This window comes from Petromyzon marinus, unplaced genomic scaffold (genome assembly GCF_048934315.1).
Source record: "Petromyzon marinus isolate PM22_M1 ecotype Great Lakes invasive population unplaced genomic scaffold, UKy_Petmar_22M1.pri1.0 PM_Scaffold_105, whole genome shotgun sequence".
NCBI classification, from domain to species: Eukaryota; Metazoa; Chordata; class Hyperoartia; order Petromyzontiformes; family Petromyzontidae; genus Petromyzon; species Petromyzon marinus.
The window spans coordinates 256,086-272,467 of NW_027423064.1; the positions used below are offsets into that span (position 1 = coordinate 256,086).

General features: G+C 55.0%; 1 protein-coding gene across 1 annotated transcript in view; it reads right to left on the reverse strand.

The window, feature by feature from the left end:
• LOC116937057 (N-alpha-acetyltransferase 25, NatB auxiliary subunit-like) overlaps positions 1-16,382 on the reverse strand; it is a 76,153-nt gene that overhangs the window by 22,926 nt on the left and 36,845 nt on the right. Inside the window, exons 6-9 of the mRNA XM_076063370.1 lie at positions 12,919-13,018; positions 8,464-8,615; positions 3,455-3,580; positions 1,013-1,772 (exon numbers count right to left, since the gene is read on the reverse strand). Coding sequence (XP_075919485.1) covers positions 1,013-1,772; positions 3,455-3,580; positions 8,464-8,615; positions 12,919-13,018 — 1,138 coding nt within the window. The remainder of the gene's footprint in view (positions 1-1,012; positions 1,773-3,454; positions 3,581-8,463; positions 8,616-12,918; positions 13,019-16,382) is intronic.

Genomic DNA, 16,382 nt, shown 5'->3' on the forward strand with positions numbered 1-16,382 from the left:
ATCTGGCCCATGCCCTCCAATCACTCCCGACCAGGTGCCAGTATCATGACCAACTCGGGCATTGAAGTCACCCAACATGATGACTCTATCCTGAGGGGCCACTTTAGCCAGCACCTGTGACAGGAGGTCATAGAAGGCATCTGACTCATCGGCTTTGCCTGCATCCCTCCACGGATGTTCATCTTCGATGGGGGCATAAGTAACCACGACCACCATTCCTCGCCTCCGGTTGATGGAAAGGCGAGCCCAAAGTAGCCTGGGGCTTACAGCTTCCCACACCTCACCGCCACGCTCCCACGCCCCCTTCATTCTTTTGCTCAAAAGAAGAGCCACACCCTGTTGTTTGGCAGTCTGCTGCCCCGAGTAGAGGACTGTCCACCCCTCATGGTGGCAGGAGCCAGAGCCGGTCCACCGGACCTCCTGAATGCCGCATAGATCCAGGCGGTACCGGTCCAGCTCCCGACAGAGGAGTGGCAGCCTCTCCTCCGCAGTGAGCATTCGGACATTCCACGTGGCCACCCGTAGTGGCTTTTCGTTGTTTCTGGAGGAGCCCCGAGGGTAGGTATTCAATCTCCTGGCTCCGCCATTTGGGGTTTGGCCAGGAGACGTCATAGACGCCTGTCCCCCCGGGGCCTCCGGCACAAGCTTATTAGTTACATATTTCAGTTTAATTCGTGGTTTAGTGGTAATTAATTGAAGGTGGAGGGGTTACCAGCCCCTCGCACCCGTCCAGAGCCCCCGTTTAGCCCCTGTGGTGGTTATAAACGCCATGAGGGGAGGAGCCAATCAAAATTGGACCTCCCCCCACAGCACTGTCCACGACAGAGTTGCCCGTCCGGCACCGCGAGGAGGTAGGGGGTTGTTTTGCACACACACAGACACACAGACGGAGTGCTGCTGCTGATGATGATGATGCTGATGATGTTGATGATGATACGGAGTGCTGATGATGCTGATGATGTTGATGATGATACTGATGGTGATGCTGCTGATGCTGATGATGTCCACTCACCACCAGCGAGTCTGAGTTGGTCACCACCCCAGTCAGCTGCTGCTGCTGCTGGCGGCAATGCAGCTGCTGGAGACTTTCTTCAAGTTCCTGCTGCTGCTGCTGCTGGTGGTGGTGCTGGAGACTTTCTTCAAGTTGCTGCTGCTGCTGGTGGCCGTGGTGGTGGTTGTGCTGCTGGTGGTTGTTGTCTTCACTGTCCCCCTGCCCCTGCTGCCCCTGCTGCTCCTGCTGCTGCTGAAGCAGCAGGTGGTGGTGCTCCTGCTGCTGCCCCTGCTGCTCCTGCTGCTGCTGAAGCAGCAGGTGGTGGTGCTCCTGCTGCTGCCCCTGCTGCTCCTGCTGCTGCTGAAGCAGCAGGTGCTCCTGCCCCTGCCCCTGCTCCTGCTGCTGCCCCTGCTGCTCCTGCTGCTGCTGAAGCAGCAGGTGCTGGTGCATGGCGCGGAGTTCCCGCAGCATGGGCACGAAGCAGCGAAGGGCCGAGGATTCGTCGCCAGGGTCACCGTCAGCGCCGCCGCCCTGGCTAACGCCGTTGTGCGATGAAGCTGCCCTAGCGGTTGACGATGTTGTTGACGTTGTTGTTGACGTTGTTGTTGTTGACGTTGTTGTTGATGTTGTTGTTGTTGTTGTTGCGGCAGCGGCGGTGGCGGCGAGGGGCTGGCAGAAGGCTGCGATGGCGGCGATGGAGCGGAGCAGCAGAGAACGCAGCCGCAGCCAAAGTCGCTCCTCGTGCACAGAGCGTTGGCGACAGGACAGCTCGGACACAAGCCTGGGGGAGCACGGCAAGCGGGCTGGTGGACTCAGTCGTGGTGGTGGTGGTGGTGGACTCTGTGGAGAGTGGTGGACTATGTAGAGAGTGGTGGTGGACTGTGTAGAGAGTGGTGGTGGACTATGTAGAGAGTGGTGGACTATGTAGAGAGTGGTGGTGGACTGTGTAGAGAGTGGTGGTGGACTATGTAGAGAGTGAGTGGACTATGTAGAGTGGTGGTGGACTATGTAGAGAGTGGTGGTGGACTGTGTAGAGAGTGGTGGTGGACTATGTAGAGAGTGAGTGGACTATGTAGAGTGGTGGTGGACTATGTAGAGAGTGGTGGTGGACTGTGTAGAGAGTGGTGGTGGACTATGTAGAGAGTGGTGGTGGACTATGTAGAGAGTGGTGGTGGACTATGTAGAGAGTGGTGGACTATGTAGAGTGGTAGACTCTGTAGAGAGTGGTGGTGGACTATGTAGAGAGTGAGTGGTGGACTGTGTAGAGAGTGGTGGTGGACTATGTAGAGAGTGGTGGTGGACTATGTAGAGAGTGGTGGTGGACTATGTAGAGAGTGGTGGACTATGTATAGAGTGGTGGACTATGTGGTGAGTGGCGGTGGACTATGTAGAGAGTGGTGGTGGACTATGTAGAGTGGTGGACTATGTAGAGTGGTGGACTATGTAGAGTGATGGTGGAGTATAGAGAGTGGTGGTGGACTATGTAGAGTGGTAAACTATGTATAGAGTGAGTGGTGGACTGTGTAGAGAATGAGTGGTGGACTGTGTAGAGTGGTGGTGGACTGTGTAGAGAGAGGTGGTGGACTATGTAGAGTGGTGGACTATGTAGAGTGGTGGTGGACTATGTAGAGAGTGGTGGACTATGTAGAGAGTGAGTGGTGGACTCTGTAGAGTGGTGGACTATGTAGAGTGGTGGACTATGTATAGTGGTGGTGGACAATGTAGAGAGTGGTGGTGGACTATGTAGAGAGTGGTGGACTATGTAGAGTGGTGGTGGACTATGTAGAGAGTGAGTGGTGGACTATGTAGAGAATGGTGGACTCTGTAGAGTGGTGGACTATGTAGAGTGGTGGTGGACTATGTAGAGAGTGAGTGGTGGACTGTGTAGAGAGTGGTGGTGGACTATGTAGAGTGGTGGTGGACTATGTAGAGAGTGGTGGTGGACTATGTAGAGTGGTGGACTATGTAGAGTGGTGGTGGACTATGTAGAGTGTGAGTGGTGGACTGTGTAGAGAGTGGTGGTGGACTATGTAGAGTGGTGGTGGACTGTGTAGAGAGTGGTGGTGGACTATGTAGAGTGGTGGACTATGTAGAGTGGTGGTGGACTATGTAGAGAGTGGTGGTGGACTGTATAGAGTGGTGGTGGACTATGTAGAGTGGTGGTGGACTATGTAGAGTGGTGGACTATGTAGAGAGTGGTGGTGGACTGTGTAGAGAGTGGTGGTGGACTATGTAGAGTGGTGGACTATGTAGAGAGTGGTGGTGGACAATGCAGAGAGTGAGTGGTGGACTCTGTATGTAGAGTGGTGGACTCTGTAGAGTGGTGGTGGACTATGAAGAGTGGTGGACTATGTGGAGTGGTGGTGGACTGTGGAGTGGTGGTGGACTATGTAGAGAGTGGTGGACTATGTAGAGTGGTGGACTATGTAGAGAGGTGGACTATGTAGAGTGGTGGACTCCCACCTAGCAGAGGGGTTCCAGGAGAGGATGAGGTCGAGGTCTCTGTTGTCCCTCAGCGAGTCCCAGCAGATGTTGTCGGAGTGGGCAGTCAACCCCAGAGCACGCACACACTCCTGTAGAACACTCACACTACACACAGTCACACACAGTCACACACACACACACAGTCACACAGTCACACACACACACAGTCAACCCCAGAGCACGCACACACTCCTGTAGAACACTCACACTACACACACAGTGACACACACAGTCACACACACACACACTCCTGTAGAACACTCACACTACACACACATACATACACACAGTCACGCACACACACACAGTCACACAGTCACACACACACACAGTCAACCCCAGAGCACGCACACACTCCTGTAGAACACTCACACTACACACATACACAGTGTCACACACACACAGTGACACAGTCACACACACTCCTGTAGAACACTCACACTACACACACAGTCACACACACAGTCACACACACACACACACTCCTGTAGAACACTCACACTACACACACAGTCACACACACACACTCCTGTAGAACACTCACACTACACACACAGTCACACACAGTCACACACACACACAGTGTCACACACACACACACTCCTGTAGAACACTCACACTACACACATACACATACAGTCACACACACACTCCTGTAGAACACTCACACTACACACACACACTCCTGTAGAACACTCACACTACACACACACATACAGTCACACACACACTCCTGTAGAACACTCACACTACACACACACAGTCACACACACACTCCTGTAGAACACTCACACTACACACATACAGTCACACACACTCCTGTAGAACACGCACACTACACACATACACAGTGTCACACACACACATACAGTCACACACACACTCCTGTAGAACACTCACACTACACACACAGTCACACACAGTCACACAGTGTCACACACACACTCCTGTAGAACACTCACACTACACACATACACAGTGTCACACACACACACAGTGACACAGTCACACACACACACAGTCACACACACTCCTGTAGAACACTCACACTACACACATACACAGTGTCACACACACACAGTGACACAGTCACACACACACAGTCACACACACTCCTGTAGAACACTCACACTACACACAGTTACACACAGTCACACACACACAGTGTCACACACACACACACACTCCTGTAGAACACTCACACTACACACACATACACAGTGTCACACACACACTCCTGTAGAACACTCACACTACACACACAGTTACACACAGTCACACACACACACACACAGTGTCACACACACACACAGTTACACACACACTCCTGTAGAACACTCACACTACACACACAGTCACACACACACACTCCTGTAGAACACTCACACTACACACACAGTTACACAGTCTCACACACACACAGTCAACCCCAGAGCACGCACACACTCCTGTAGAACACTCACACTACACACACACATACAGTGTCACACACACACACACACTCCTGTAGAACACTCACACTACACACATACACATACACACAGTCACACACACAGTCAACCCCAGAGCACGCACACACTCCTGTAGAACACTCGCACTATACACACACAGTCACAGTGTCACACACACACAGTCACACACACACACAGTCACACACACACACACTCCTGTAGAACACTCACACTACACACACAGTTACACACAGTCACACACACTCCTGTAGAACACTCACACTACACACATACACAGTGTCACACACAACAACAACCAACAACAACCGCCATTCGCCACTAAGTGGCGGTGACGTCACCACGACGCTTGTGCCAGGCTATGTGCACCGTGAGGCCACGTGAAGTGTCGAACGCCCGCTGGCAGGAGGTCACTGGGCAGACCCAGGTGCCACGGGTCGACTGACTGAGATGACTGGCTGATGCACCACCTGTGCCCCCTACTGTGCCAACCTGCTGTGCTTTAGCCACCCGGCGCTCCGCTCGTTGTTCTGAGCATCGCTCCTCCGCCCTCCGTTGTTGTTGGAGGGTGACTGCCTCCAACTGCCCAGTAGCATCCTTCACGAGCCTCCTCCACAGAGGCCGATCTTGACACCGCTGGTACCAGTCATCGGCAAGTCCACTCAGCTCCACGTCCTCCTGTACCACATCACTCCATCTCTTCTCTAGCCCGTGCCGCGCCCGCTTAGCCCCCTCAATCCGGCCAAACAAAAGCTGTTTCGGCATGCGGTGGCTGGGCATGCGGGCTACATGACCCAGCCATCGCAGCCTTGCCTGCCGGAGGAGCTCATCGATGGGACCCTGCCCAGATCTTTCAAGGATTTGTGAGCTCCTCACACAATCTAGTCTGGTTAAACCCAGGATGGATCGTAGGCAGGCCAGCCTAAATGTTTCTAACCGGCGAAGATGTTCCATTAGGGGGGTCCACGTTTCGCAAGCGTAGAGAAGGGAGGGAATGACCGTGGCCGAGAAGACCTGAAGCTTAGTGCGGAGCGACAGACCAGGTAGCTTCCACACAGCGTTACGCAACCGATGAAAAGATATTGCCGCTCGACTGATTCGGAGTGAGACCTCTGCTGTTAAACTGGAGCCAGTCATAAGCACACTGCCCAGGTATGGGAAACTCTCCACTCTCTCCACAACTGCCCCATCACTGATTGGGAGTTGTGGGGGTGGAGTGTCCGATGGTACAAAATACCAAGGCAGGTGCTTAGTTTTGGTGGGGCTGATGGTAAGGCCCCACCTCTTAGTGGCACGCTCCAGTCTCAGCAGCAGCGTCTCCAACTCCTCCTCTGACTGAGCAGCTATTACCAAATCATCAGCATACATAACGTGGTTGAGCAATAGGGAGCCATCCCTTGACCGCACCCGGGCATCGATTAGCCTCCCATTATATCTGTACCATATGGAGATTCCCCTGGTACAGCTATTGAAGGCTTCACGAACTACGTGGTCAAAATAGATGTTAAATAATGTGGGAGCCAGAGGACATCCCTGTCGCACCCCAAGGTGTACAGGGAATGGTTCTGACTCCCGGCCACGTAGTTTTACCCGGGCCCGCTCACCATCATGAAGGTCCTTAATGATCGTGAGCAGAGGGTCAGGGACTCCAAAAGCACGAATAACAACCCAGAGCCCAGGCCTACTGATGGTATCATAGGCCTTGACCAGGTCAATAAAGCAGAGATGTAGGTCTTGTTGGAATTCCCTACACCTCTGCTGTAGCAAACGGACAGAAAATATGGCATCTGTGCAGGACCGCCCTTTCCAGAAACCGCATTGGGGCTCCGCAAGCCTCTCCTCAGCACACTGAGGAGTGAGATGCCCCTGTAGTTGTTACAGTCTGTGCGGTCCCCCTTCTTAAAAAGGGGGACCACCAGGGCATCCTTCCAATCCTGCGGAACCCGTCCAGTGGTCCAGACCGTTGTTATGATGTCATATAGGGCAGTCTGTGCACAAACGTCACCCTCCCTCAGCATTTCGCTTGGGAGATCATCTCTGCCCGCTGCCTTTCCTGGTCTCAGACTCCGGATCGCCTTCAGTACTTCCTCAACAGATGGCACCTCAGCCAGCCACTCACAGGGGGTGACTTCTTCCAATATTTGAGGCACCGCAGCCTCAGCAGGGTCATCCTCACTTTGTGCCACGATGTTTTCCTGGCTGAGGGATTTTCCCTCCCCCAGGACCTCACAGAAATGCTCAGCAAATCTGCAAACCTGTTCCTGGGGTTCGGAGATTGGATCACCGTTTTTTCCCCTAATGATGGTAATAGGTGTGGTACACACACAGTGACAGACACAGTGTCACAGTGTCTCTCCCCCCGTGTCTCTCCCCCCGTGTCTCTCCCCCCGTGTCTCTCCCCCCGTGTCTCTCCCCCCGTGTCTCTCCCCCCGTGTCTCTCCCCCCGTGTCTCTCCTCCGTGTCTCTCCCCCCCCGTGTCTCTCCCCCCCCATGTCTCTCCCCCCCCGTGTCTCTCCCCCCGTGTCTCTCCCCCGTGTCTCTCCTCCGTGTCTCTCTCAAGGTGTCTCTCCCCCCGTTTCTCTCCCCCCGTGTCTCCCCGTGTCTCTCCCCCGTGTCTCCCCGTGTCTCCCCGTGTCTCTCCCCCATGTCTCTCACTCCGTTTCTCCCCGTGTCTCTCCCCCCGTGTCTCTCCCCTGTGTCTCCCCGTGTCTCTCCCCCATGTCTCTCCCCCGTGTCTCACCGTGTCTCCCCGTGTCTCCCCCGTGTCTCCCCGTGTCTCCCCGTGTCTCCCCGTGTCTCCCCGTGTCTCTCCCCGTGTCTCTCCCCCGTGTCTCCCCGTGTCTCCCCGTGTCTCCCCGTGTCTCCCCGTGTCTCCCCGTGTCTCTCCCCCGTGTCTCCCCGTGTCTCCCCGTGTCTCACCGTGTCTCCCCGTGTCTCCCCGTGTCTCTCCCCCGTCTCCCCGTGTCTCCCCGTGTCTCCCCCCCGTGTCTCCCCCGTGTCTCCCCGTGTCCCCCCGTGTCTCCTCCCCGTGTCTCCCCACTCACGTGTCTCCCTCCAGGAAGATCTGCAGCAGCGCTCTCTCCGTCTGCACCGTGGCGAAGTGAAGGGAGTTCTCCAGCCGCTGAGGGAAGGCCACCCCGTGTCTCTCTCTCCCCGTGTCTCCCCGTGTCTCCCCGTGTCTCCCCGTGTCTCCCCGTGTCTCCCCCGTGTCTCCCCGTGTCTCTCTCTCCCCGTGTCTCCCCGTGTCTCCCCGTGTCTCCCCGTGTCTCCTCGTGTCTCCCCGTGTCCCCCCGTGTCTCCCCGTCTCTCTCCCCGTGTCTCCCCGTGTCTCCCCGTGTCTCCCCCCCGTGTCTCCCCGTGTCTCCCCGTGTCTCCCCCCCGTGTCTCCCCGTGTCTCCTCGTGTCTCCCCGTGTCCCCCCGTGTCTCCCCCCGTGTCTCTCCCCCCGTGTCTCTCCCCCGTGTCTCCCCCGTGTCTCCCCGTGTCCCCCCGTGTCTCCTCCCCGTGTCTCCCCACTCACGTGTCTCCCTCCAGGAAGATCTGCAGCAGGGCTCTCTCCGTCTGCACCGTGGCGAAGTGAAGGGAGTTCTCCAGCCGCTGACGGAAGGCCACAAGCTCCGGCACTTTGTGGAAGGCCCCGAACTTGAAGGCCTGGATGACGTACTCAGACGTCTGGGCGGGGGGGGCGGTGGGAACGGTGGGGGTGGGAGAGAGTGTGAGTGGGTGGGTGAGAGAGTGAGTGTGTGAGTGAGTGGGTGAGAGAGTGAGTGAGTGTGTGTGGGTGGGTGAGTGAGTGACAGTGAGTGAGTGACAGTGAGTGAGTGTGGGTGAGTGGGTGGGTGAGAGAGAGTGTGAGTGGGTGGGTGAGAGAGAGTGTGAGTGTGTGGGTGGGTGGGTGAGTGAGTGGGTGAGTGGGTGGGTGGGTGAGAGTGTTTGTGAGTGGGTGGGTGGGTGAGAGAGAGTGTGAGTGAGTGAGTGGGTGGGTGGGTGAGTGAGTGACAGTGAGTGAGTGTGGGTGAGTGGGTGGGTGAGAGAGAGTGTGAGTGGGTGGGTGAGAGAGAGTGTGAGTGTGTGGGTGGGTGGGTGAGTGAGTGGGTGAGTGGGTGGGTGGGTGAGAGAGAGTGTGAGTGTGTGGGTGGGTGGGTGAGTGAGTGGGTGGGTGGGTGGGTGAGAGAGAGAGTGTGAGTGAGTGAGTGGGTGGGTGGGTGAGAGAGAGTGTGAGTGTGTGTGGGTGGGCGGGTGGGTGAGTGGGTGGGTGGGTGGGTGAGAGAGACAGTGAGTGTGGGTGAGTGGGTGTGGGTGAGAGAGACAGTGGGTGGGTGGGTGGGTGAGTGGGTGGGTGGGTGGGTGAGTGGGTGAGTGAGTGGGTGAGTGAGTGGGTGGGTGGGTGAGTGAGTGGGTGAGTGAGTGAGTGAGTGACTGAGTGAGTGACTCAGTGAGTGACTGAGTGAGTGACTGAGTGAGTGAGTGAGTGACTGAGTAGTGACTGAGTGAGTGACTGACTGAGTGAGTGACTGAGTGAGTGAGTGACTGAGTGAGTGACTGAGTGAGTGAGTGACTGAGTGAGTGACTGAGTGAGTGAGGAGTGAGTGACTGAGTGAGTGACTGAGTGAGTGAGTGACTGAGTGAGTGACTCAGTGAGTGAGTAACTGAGTGACTGACTGAGTGACTGAGTGAGTGACTGAGTGAGTGAGTGACTGAGTGACTGAGTGAGTGACTGAGTGAGTGACTGAGTGAGTGACTGAGTGAGTGAGTGACTAGGTGAGTGACCCACGTCTTTCTGGTTGGAGTGAAGGAATCGTAACACCGATGAGTAGTGACTGAGTGAGTGACTGACTGAGTGACTGAGTGAGTGAGTGACTGAGTGAGTGAGTGACTGAGTGAGTGACTGAGTGAGTGACTGAGTGACTCACGTCTTTCTGGTTGGAGTGGAGGAATCGTAACACCGATGAGTAGTGACTGAGTGACTGAGTGACTCAGTGACTGAGTGACTGAGTGAGTGACTGAGTGAGTGACTGAGTGAGTGAGTGAGTGACTGAGTGACTGAGTGACTGAGCGAGTGACTGAGTGAGTGAGTGAGTGACTGAGTGACTGAGTGAGTGACTGAGTGAGTGAGTGAGTGACTGAGTGACCGAGTGAGTGAGTGACTGAGTGAGTGAGTGACCCACGTCCTTCTGGTTGGAGTGGAGGAATCGTAACACCGATGAGTAGTGACTGAGTGACTGACTGAGTGACTCAGTGAGTGAGTGACTGAGTGAGTGACTGAGTGAGTGACTGAGTGACTGACTGAGTGAGTGAGTGAGTGACTGAGTGAGTGAGTGACCCACGTCTTTCTGGTTGGAGTGAAGGAATCGTAACACCGATGAGTAGTGACTGAGTGAGTGAGTGAGTAACTGAGTGACTGAGTGACTGAGTGAGTGACTCAGTGAGTGACTGAGTGAGTGACTGAGTGACTGACTGACTGACTGAGTGACTGAGTGACTGAGTGAGTGACCCACGTCTTTCTGGTTGGAGTGGAGGAATCGTAACACCAATGAGTAGTGACTGAGTGACTGAGTGAGTGAGTGAGTGACTGAGTGAGTGAGTGAGTGACTGAGTGAGTGAGTGACTGAGTGAGTGACTGAGTGTGTGAGTGAGTGACTGAGTGAGTGATTCAGTGAGTGACTGAGTGACTGACTGAGTGACTGAGTGACTGAGTGAGTGACTGAGTGACTGAGTGAGTGACTGAGTGAGTGACTGAGTGAGTGACCCACGTCTTTCTGGTTGGAGTGGAGGAATCGTAACACCGCTGAGTAGTGACTGAGTGAGTGAGTGAGTGACTGAGTGAGTGACCCACGTCCTTCTGGTTGGAGTGGAGGAATCGTAACAACGATGAGTAGTGACTGAGTGAGTAACTGACTGAGTGACTGAGTGAGTGAGTGACTGAGTGAGTGAGTGACTGAGTGACTGAGTGACTGACTGAGTGAGTGAGTGACTGAGTGAGTGACTGAGTGAGTGACCCACGTCCTTCTGGTTGGAGTGGAGGAATCGTAACACCGCTGAGTAGTGACTGAGTGAGTGAGTGAGTGACTGAGTGAGTGACTGAGTGAGTGACCCACGTCCTTCTGGTTGGAGTGGAGGAATCGTAACACCGCTGAGTAGTGACTGAGTGAGTGACTGAGTGACTGAGTGAGTGAGTGACTGAGTGACTGAGTGAGTGAGTGACTGAGTGAGTGAGTGACCCACGTCCTTCTGGTTGGAGTGGAGGAATCGTAACACCGATGAGTAGTGACTGAGTGACTGACTGAGTGACTCAGTGAGTGAGTGACTGAGTGAGTGACTGAGTGAGTGACTGAGTGACTGAGTGACTGACTGAGTGAGTGAGTGAGTGACTGAGTGAGTGAGTGACCCACGTCTTTCTGGTTGGAGTGAAGGAATCGTAACACCGATGAGTAGTGACTGAGTGAGTGAGTGAGTAACTGAGTGACTGAGTGACTGAGTGAGTGACTCAGTGAGTGACTGAGTGAGTGACTGAGTGACTGACTGACTGACTGAGTGACTGAGTGACTGAGTGAGTGACCCACGTCTTTCTGGTTGGAGTGGAGGAATCGTAACACCGATGAGTAGTGACTGAGTGACTGAGTGAGTGAGTGAGTGACTGAGTGAGTGAGTGAGTGACTGAGTGAGTGAGTGACTGAGTGAGTGACTGAGTGTGTGAGTGAGTGACTGAGTGAGTGATTCAGTGAGTGACTGAGTGACTGACTGAGTGACTGAGTGAGTGACTGAGTGACTGAGTGAGTGACTGAGTGAGTGACTGAGTGAGTGACCCACGTCTTTCTGGTTGGAGTGGAGGAATCGTAACACCGCTGAGTAGTGACTGAGTGAGTGAGTGACTGAGTGAGTGACCCACGTCCTTCTGGTTGGAGTGGAGGAATCGTAACACCGATGAGTAGTGACTGAGTGAGTGACTGACTGAGTGACTGAGTGAGTGAGTGACTGAGTGAGTGAGTGACTGAGTGACTGAGTGACTGACTGAGTGAGTGAGTGACTGAGTGAGTGACTGAGTGAGTGACCCACGTCCTTCTGGTTGGAGTGGAGGAATCGTAACACCGCTGAGTAGTGACTGAGTGAGTGACTGAGTGAGTGACTGAGTGAGTGACTGAGTGAGTGACCCACGTCCTTCTGGTTGGAGTGGAGGAATCGTAACACCGCTGAGTAGTGACTGAGTGAGTGACTGAGTGAGTGACTGAGTGACCCACGTCCTTGTGGTTGGAGTGGAGGAATCGTAACACCGCTGAGTAGTGACTGAGTGAGTGACTGAGTGAGTGACTGAGTGAGTGACTGAGTGAGTGACCCACGTCCTTCTGGTTGGAGTGGAGGAATCGTAACACCGCTGAGTAGTGACTGAGTGAGTGACTGAGTGAGTGACTGAGTGAGTGACTCAGTGAGTGAGTGAGTGACTGAGTGAGTGAGTGAGTGACTGAGTGAGTGACTGAGTGAGTGACTGAGTGAGTGAGTGAGTGACTGAGTGACTGAGTGAGTGACTGAGTGACTGAGTGAGTGAGTGACTGAGTGAGTGACTGAGTGAGTGACCCACGTCCTTCTGGTTGGAGTGGAGGAATCGTAACACCGCTGAGTAGTGACTGAGTGAGTGACTGAGTGAGTGACCCACGTCCTTCTGGTTGGAGTGGAGGAATCGTAACACCGCTGAGTAGTGACTGAGTGAGTGACTGAGTGAGTGACCCACGTCCTTCTGGTTGGAGTGGAGGAATCGTAACACCGCTGAGTAGTGACTGAGTGAGTGACTGAGTGAGTGACCCACGTCCTTCTGGTTGGAGTGGAGGAATCGTAACACCGCTGAGTAGTGACTGAGTGAGTGACTGAGTGAGTGACCCACGTCCTTCTGGTTGGAGTGGAGGAATCGTAACACCGCTGAGTAGTGACTGAGTGAGTGACTGAGTGAGTGACTGAGTGAGTGACTGAGTGAGTGACCCACGTCCTTCTGGTTGGAGTGGAGGAATCGTAACACCGCTGAGTACGCCTGAGACGCTGCCGAGAACTGACCGAGAGCCTCGCCGTACCGCGTCAGCAGGTAGCTGTCAAGACAAAGATGCCCCAGGTAGCCTCTAGCACGCTGTAGGGGCAAGTGCAGTTTCACACAGACAAAGATCCCCCAGGTAGCCTCTAGCACGCTGTAGGGGCAAGTGCAGTTAGTAGCGAGTAGCAGCACCTACACACAGACAAAGATCCCCCAGGTAGCCTCTAGCAGGCTGTGTGTGTAGGTGCATGTGTGTGTGTGTGCAGGTGCGTGTGTGACTGTGTGTGTGTCAGTGTGTGTGTGTGTGTACAAAACAACCCCCTACCTCCTCGCGGTGCCGGACGGGCAACTCTCTCGTGGACAGTGCTGTGGGGGGAGGGCCAATTCCGATTGGCTCCTCCCCTCATGGCGTCTGTGTCCACTACAGGGGCTAAACGGGGGCTCTGGACGGGTGTGAGGGGCTGGTAACCCCTCCACCTTCAATTAATTATCACTAAACCAAGAGTTAAACTGAAATATGTAACTAATAAGCTTGTGCCGGAGGCCCCGGGGGGCCAGGCGTCTATGACGTCTCCTGGCCAAACCCCAATTGGCGGAGCCAGGAGATTGAATCTCTACCCTCGGGGCTCCTCCAGAAACAACTAAAAACCACTTCGTGTGGCCACGTGGAATGTTCAAACGCTCACTGCAGAGGAGAGGCTGCCACTCCTCTGTCGGGAGCTGGACCGGTACAGCCTGGATCTATGCGGCATTCAGGAGGTCCGGTGGACCGGCTCTGGCTCCTGCCACGATGAGGGGTGGACAGTCCTCTACTCGGGGCAGCAGACTGCCAAACAACAGGGTGTGGCTCTTCTTTTGAACAAAAGAATGAAGGGGGCGTGGGAGCGTGGCGGTGAGGTGTGGGAAGCTGTAAGCCCCAGGCTACTTTGGGCTCGCCTTCCCATCGACCGGAGGCGAGGAGTGGTGGTCGTGGTTACTTATGCCCCCACCGAAGACGTACATCCGTGAAGGGATGCAGGCAAAGCCGATGAGTCAGATGCCTTCTATGACCTCCTGTCACAGGTGCTGGCTAAAGTGGCCCCTTGGGATAGAGTCATCATGTTGGGTGACTTCAATGCCCGAGTGGGTCATGATGCTGGCACCTGGTCTGGAGTGATTGGAGGGCATGGGCCAGATCAGCTCAATAAAAACGGTAGGAGGCTGCTAGATTTTTGTGCAGCCCATGGGCTTGTAATTACCAACACGCTGTTCCAGCATCGGCGCATCCACACAACATCATGGATGCATGCCGGGTCCAAGCAAGAACATCTGCTGGACTACATAGTGACGGACCAGCGGATGCGAGCCCATGTCCTTGACACCAGGACCTACCGTGGAGCTGATCTGCCCTCTGACCATCGACTAGTCATCTGTAAGATGCGCCTGCCATTCTTCCACTCCGGTGGTGGGTGTACACCCAGGACCCCATTCCAACCTAAAGTGGCCTGGTCTCAGTTATCTGATGAAAGTTGCAAGCGAGAATTTCATCATCGCTTGCGGCTGGGATTGGCATCGTCCCCGACTCCTCCTGATGTCGAGGGTAAATGGGCGAGGTTTAGGACTGTGACTCATGCAGCTGCAATGGCTGCTTTGGGTACGCGGTCCAGACCTCCCCAGAGACCCTGGCTGACAGAGGTGTTCAGGATGGTTGAGAAAAAGCGACAGGCCCACTGTCATCGGCTACAGAATCCCACGTCAAAGAATGAGGAGGCTTACCGCAGCCTTCGCTCGGAGGTTCGGAGAGCCGTGAGGCACTGCAAGGATGGGTGGTGGTCGCGGGTTGCTGAGGAGATGGAGTCTGCCTCAGTGGCCCGTGATCACAAATCTCTATTTAACTCCATCAAAAAAGGCCCATGATACCATCAGTAGGCCTGGGCTCTGGGTTGTTCTTCGTGCTTTTGGAGTACTTGACCCTCTGCTCACGATCATTAAGGTCCTTCATGATGGTGAGCGGGCCCGGGTAAAACTATGTGGCCGGGAGTCAGAGCCATTCCCTGTACACCTTGGGGTGTGACAGGGATGTCCTCTGGCTCCCACATTATTTAACATCTATTTTGACGACGTAGTTCGTGAAGCCTTCAATAGCTGTACCAGGGCAATCTCCATATGGTACAGATATAATGGGAGGCTGATCGATGCCCGGGTGCGGTCAAGGGATGGCTCCCTATTGCTCAACCACGTTATATATGCTGATGATTTGGTAATACCTGCTCATCCAGAGGAGGAGTTGGAGACGCTGCTGCTGAGACTGGAGCGTGCCACTAAGAGGTGGGGCCTTACCATCAGCCCCACCAAAACTAAGCACCTGCCTGGGTATTTTGTACTATCGGACACTCCACCCCCACAACTCCCAATCGGTGATGGGGCAGTTGTGGAGTGGAGAGTTTCCCATACCTGGGCAGTGTGCTTATGACTGGCTCCAGTTTAACAGCAGAGGTCTCACTCCAAATCAGTCGAGCGGCAATATCTTTTCATCGGTTGGGTAACGCTGTGTGGAAGCTACCTGGTCTGTCGCTCCGCAATAAGCTTCAGGTCTTCTCGGCCACGGTCATTCCCTCCCTTCTCTACGCTTGCGAAACGTGGACCCCCCTAATGGAACATCTTCGCCGGTTAGAAACATTTAGGCTGGCCTGCCTACGATCCTTCCTGGGTTTAACCAGACTGGATTGTGTGAGGAGCTCACAAATCCTTGAAAGATCTGGGCAGGGTCCCATCGGTGAGCTCCTCCGGCAGGCAAGGCTGCGATGGCTGGGTCATGTAGCCCGCATGCCCAGCCACCGCATGCCGAAACAGCTTTTGTTTGGCCGGATTGAGGGGGCTAAGCGGGCGCGGCACGGGCTAGAGAAGAGATGGAGTGATGTGGTACAGGAGGACGTGGAGCTGAGTGGACTTGCCGATGACTGGTACCAGCGGTGTCAAGATCGGCCTCTGTGGAGGAGGCTCGTGAAGGATGCTACTGGGCAGTTGGAGGCAGTCGCCCTCCAACAACAACGGAGGGCGGAGGAGCGACGCTCACAACAGCGAGCGGAGCGCCGGGTGGCTAAAGCACAGCAGGTTGGCACAGTAGGGGGCACAGGTGGTGCATCAGCCAGTCATCTCAGTCAGTCGACCCGTGGCACCTGGGTCTGCCCCGTGACCTCCTGCCAGCGGGCGTTCGACACTTCACGTGGCCTCAGGGTGCACATAGCCTGGCACAAGCGTCGTGGTGACGTCACCGCCACTTAGTGGCGAATGGCGGTTGTTGTTGTTGTTGTAGGTGTGTGTGTGTGTCACTGTGTGTGACTGTGTGTTCACACCCGATGGTCTCGTGCTGGACGTGCTTGGCGTCCAGTGAGGTGTAGAGTTCAGCACAGGGTGTGAACGCCCCAGCCGTGGGGTGACTG